The sequence below is a fragment of the Micromesistius poutassou genome (genome assembly GCF_964030765.1).
Source record: "Micromesistius poutassou genome assembly, chromosome: 19".
Taxonomy (NCBI): Eukaryota; Metazoa; Chordata; class Actinopteri; order Gadiformes; family Gadidae; genus Micromesistius; species Micromesistius poutassou.
In genome coordinates, this window is record NC_140289.1 from 7,188,158 (window position 1) to 7,193,157 (window position 5,000).

The following is a 5,000-nucleotide window of genomic DNA, read 5'->3' on the forward strand; positions in this document are numbered from 1 at the left end:
CATGTTGCAACAGGCCAGTGAATCTGATCCAAGGAAGTGATTTAACCCTTGTGTTGTGTTCTGGTGAGTTGGACCGATTTAGAGTCTTCCTCAAAGAGAAATAAGGTTTATTTGATTCAATAGACCGTTTTCAAAGAGGCGTCCTCGTGGGACAAACAAAGATGTTGCTCATAAACCTAATTATGTTTCTGCTACTTTTATATACCAGGGAACCAGTAGACTAAACTAGTGAAGACCACTGTGCTACCCATGTATCTTTCTCTGGGGATTCATGACCATGCCATTTAAAAAGGGGTAGAAGATTCTGACTAAATGATGAAGGGATATGTTACAATGGTGGTGCTCATTTATGATTTGGAATCATTGTTTAAGCAACATTCCAATGTTTGGCTAGAAACACCAGCAACGGTGACATGGAGCAAACACAGCACAAGGAAGAGCCACCATCATCTCCTCCACCACCTCCACCACCACCACCACTACCACCACCACCTCTACCACCACCACCACCGTCATCTCCTCCACCACAACTACCACCACCACCACCACTACCACCACCACCTCCACCACCACCACCACCGTCATCTCCTCCACCACAACCACCACCACCACCACCACCCCCACTACCCCCACTACCACCACCTCCACCACCACCACCACCCCCGCTACCACCCCCACCACCACTACCACCACCACTGTCATCTCCTCCACCACAACTACCACCACCACCACCACCACCACCACCACCAACACCACCACCACCACCTCCACCACAACCACCACCACCAGGCACACATCAGCCACAACCCTTGGCACTTTGCCTACCTTTGAGGACGATGGGGTCCTTGCCCTCTCTCCTCAGGGACTCCAGCACCACGTAGAGGGGCTGCGAGGGGGCCAGCCGCGCCGGGTCGGCCGTGCTATCGTCGTACACCACCATGTCCCGTGCGAAGACCCCCCCCCTGAAGGAGTCCTTGGCCTCGCGGCAGGACACCAGCTCCAGCACCGTGACCTTGCCCTGCTGCAGCCGCCGCCGGCTGATCTTGTCCGAGCAGTTGATGTGCACGGCCCCCCGCACGTGGCTCTTGTTGTATTCCGTGAAGGGCCGGCAGTCCACGATGACGGGCAGGGGCCCCGCCACCGGGTGGCCCACGGGGCAGCAGGCCAGCCGCCGGGCCAGTTCGTTGGGGTGGATGACCCGGAAGGAGTGCTGGGCCCGGGGCTGGCCGGTGGAGCTGAGGCTGGGGGTGCTGCCCGCCTCGTGGCTGCCCAGCACCGTGGGTGCGGAGGTGGAGGAGGGCCCCGCATAGCTGAGGTTTGGGCTGCTGGCGCTCACCTGGCTGGGGCCGTGTTGGTGGTGGCCGTGGTGGGCGTGAGCGCGTGCGTCCCTCTCATAGGTGCTGACGGAGCAGCAGCTGGCACTGCTACAGCCACACGACAAGGAGCGCGTAGAGCCGTTGGATGAGGGCATATACGTCACGAGATCGGTCGTCGATCGGATCTGGACCACCGTGGTGCTGCTGACGATGGTCTTGCCGCCGCCGCCGCCGCTGGTGCTGCTGGTGCTGCTGCTGATGCTACTGATGCTAGTACTGATGCTACTGATGCTACTGATGCTAGTGCTGCTGGTACGACGGCTGCTGCTGCTGCTGCTGCTGCTGCTGCTGCCGCTGCCGCCACCGCTGTTGATGGCGATGGCGTCCAGGTAGCTGGCGTCCAGGCGCAGTTGGAGTTCCTGAGGTCGGACCGGCCTGGGCAGCGCCACCACTATTCTGTCGTCTAGAGGAGATGGAGGCATGGGGAAGGCCGAGGGCGGGACGAACACGGAGAAGTCAACGAGGGTTGCAGCACTGTCAGGGGGAGCACAACAGGAGGCAAACAACGGGATGAGGTTCTGGCTAGACACTGTGGAGAAGGTAAGAGAAGACCATATGAATTGAGGCACAGACCTATGGGAGTGAAAGTGGTTGAAAACAAATCAGCCAAAAGCATATATTGGGAGCTTTCTGGTGTGTTTGTAAAAAGATCTCTCCCAATTTAAATCAACCAGTTGCAGTGTAGGCAAATATTTGTAGTACTTTACCCAAAGGCAACACCCAAGTTGAAGGTAATAATTAGAATGTAATTGCTGATATAGAATGACATTAGGGCTGACTGCCATCAAAGGCTAAACAATCCATGTGATTCTTTGCTTCTTTTGCTAAAATGGTATGGCTAATTATACTACACTTGACTCAGCATCCCAAGCATGTGGACAGTTCAATATCAGCAAAATAGTGTGTGACCAAAAAAAAAAAAAACCAAAAAAAAGAAAAGCTACATAATATACTGCATCAACGCTACGCCGCAGTTCGGTCTCTCCCTCGACAGAAAGTCGAAGGAGGTGCAAACGTTGAATACCGTTTGACCAATGTCCCCCCAACCTCAAAAAAATTGACAACAATAAACCCACAATGACAGTATTCGCAGTCTGTATCATGTAAAAAGCAGCAGCCGAGCGTTGCCTGTGATGACTATCGCTGTCTGTGAAGACGTGCAGTGTGCTGCTCGGCTCAGGATATCATTCATGGCCAATTCATTGAAGAAACCGGCATGAGAACGTGCTGGGAATAGGATGGCTGGGACCGTCTGGAGCTGCTTATCCTGTGAGTGTATCCTCACAGAAAAGGCAGGACGGCAAACAAATTGTGCTTTTTTAATCAGAGATGCTTAATTATATATCCATTTTATCTCACTCATGATGAGAATGTAGGCATATCACTGACACTGGCGTTATAGCGACGATAAAACGATGAACCGCCTTTAAACATCTTTAAGTATGAGCTAGGTGCAGATATCGTCTCTTATTGAATGGAATCACGTGAAATTCATTGAATGTTTTTTTTTTGTAGAGGTCTACATGGTGTATGCTGTGTGCCTCATTTATCATCCCAAACAGGACAGCCACACAGGGATACAGGGATTACAAAAAAAAGTTTACTTACATTATTCTTCAACGTTGTGTTATGCCTTGCGTGCAGTATAAAATTAAATTATTCCCCGTCGCGGAAAACGCTGCCTCTGTTCAGTTCGTCCCGGTGTTGTAGATGGGCAACATTTTGACTTTTACCCGGTGGCTCCCCCAGTAATAATACTGAGGGAACTCGGACAACCTACAGAAGTCCCGCTCTGGGATTGACACGTATACTAACCAATCCACGGCTTCATTAATATTCAATTCATCCGCGGCATACAGTGAGCACCAGCCCAGTGATGGGAGGGTTGTTGTCGAATCGTCATCGTCTTTGGTTGGCGGGGATTGTCAATTGAACGGCGTTTGCTGCTCGAGAGTCCCGTGTGCGAGAGGATGATGTCATTGGCAGCCAATCAAACGTCTGCTAGAGCGAATTGAGGAAAGATGAGTGAATAAGCGACGCCGTGGTGTTTGCGCCTTCGTTTAATGCACACTGTTAAGTCGCACCCGTCGCGATCTAAACGGACAGTCCTCTCACGCTGCAGCCTGCAAACACCTGCTCACTGAAACAAGTAGGCACACCTAATGCATGAGGCATAACTGCGTTTTGCAATGACAATGCGCAGTGGGTGGTGGCCTTCTTGCTATAGGCAATCAGTTGTGAGTGACTATTACTTTACTTTACTTTGTATATGAGATAAGACCTATAGTAGCATATAGGCTACTGCTATGTACATATATAGGCTATTATAGTAATAATGTAATAGTCAACCTATAGCCTCTATAGCACGATTGGAAAGAGGATCAAACGGAAACATTACATAGGAAGGGGTCATTCTGGCCTCAAACTTTCTCTTTATCTTCCTTGGAAATAATCTAGAACAATATACACACATTTACAACTGCTATTTAAAGCTCTCTGTAGAGATGGTTATTTTTAAGCGGACAGCTGATCAAAGCCCATCCAAATTGAGTTCTCAGCTACTCTTGTTTCATTTGCAATGAAGGGTAAATGGACAAGCAAGTGTGTGTTGTGTGTGTGTGTGTGTGTGTGTGTGTGTGTGTGTGTGTTTGTGTGTGTGTGTGTGTGTGTGTGTGTGTGTGTGTGTGTGTGTGTGTGTGATGAATGTGAACGTAATAGTTAAAAAAATAGAGTGAAAAACACGTCTAATAACTCAGGTTGTCATGTTTTAGATGTATTTGACATAATAGGCCAAAGGTATTATGCAATGTTATTGTCATAAACACGGCAGTGTTCATATAAACACTGCTATCGATGTTAGAGTCATAACTCACAATGAAAACAACACTAACACTTGTTATTTATCGGCCCACATAAATAGACAGCAGTTCATCTTTGAACAATGGGTGACTTTACAATTGATATCTGTATAAACACAACTGGTTAAGCCTGTATGGTAACTTTGATGGCGGTGTCATTATTGTTGGGACTCCAATAACCTATTGACTAACTAAACAGACACATTGGGACCAATTAGAGACCACAAAACAACCTTTTCTAAATTGACATGATTATTTTGGCTCTCATTGTCAGAATAACTTAATATGTTGGAGAGGAGAATGAAACATAATTTGAAAGTTATTTTTAAACTAAGTAACCAAATCAATCTACAGATTTTCAGTTTAATTTAAAAAATATATATATTTTTAGCTTTTAGGATTTCTACAATATGATTGTAGACATCATAAAACAACGTTATACCCATTCTGAATCCTGACCCATCTATATGAACTCTATATATACGATAAACAGTTTAATTCTCTACCTTTCTTAATGTCAAAGGCCGGAAACCGGTGACAAAGTGTGGCTTTGTGTATCATTTTGTGCAGGTGTCTCAAAATACACCAGATAATGTCAAACTTTGCTGTGTGTCAAACTTCTGGAAAGTGGTTAGCATTTAGTTCTCTCTCTCTCTCTTTCTCTCTCTCTCTCTCTCTCTCTCTCTCTCTCTCTCTCTCTCTCTCTCTCTCTCTCTCTCTCTATCTCTCATGTGCATGGAAAGTGTGACAGCTCGCAGTCTGGTTT

General features: G+C 47.6%; 1 protein-coding gene across 2 annotated transcripts in view; it reads right to left on the reverse strand.

The window, feature by feature from the left end:
• dusp10 (dual specificity phosphatase 10) overlaps positions 1–3,212 on the reverse strand; it is a 9,687-nt gene extending 6,475 nt beyond the window's left edge. Inside the window, exons 1-2 of one of the 2 annotated variants that reach the window (XM_084483828.1) lie at positions 2,985–3,212; positions 826–1,850 (exon numbers count right to left, since the gene is read on the reverse strand). In XM_084483828.1, coding sequence (XP_084339954.1) covers positions 826–1,798 — 973 coding nt within the window. In that variant the 5' untranslated portion in view covers positions 1,799–1,850; positions 2,985–3,212. Of the gene's footprint in view, positions 1–825; positions 1,906–2,984 lie in introns of both variants that reach the window. The other variant, XM_084483827.1, reaches the window with a different exon arrangement.
• Positions 3,213–5,000: the final 1,788 nt, after the last annotated feature.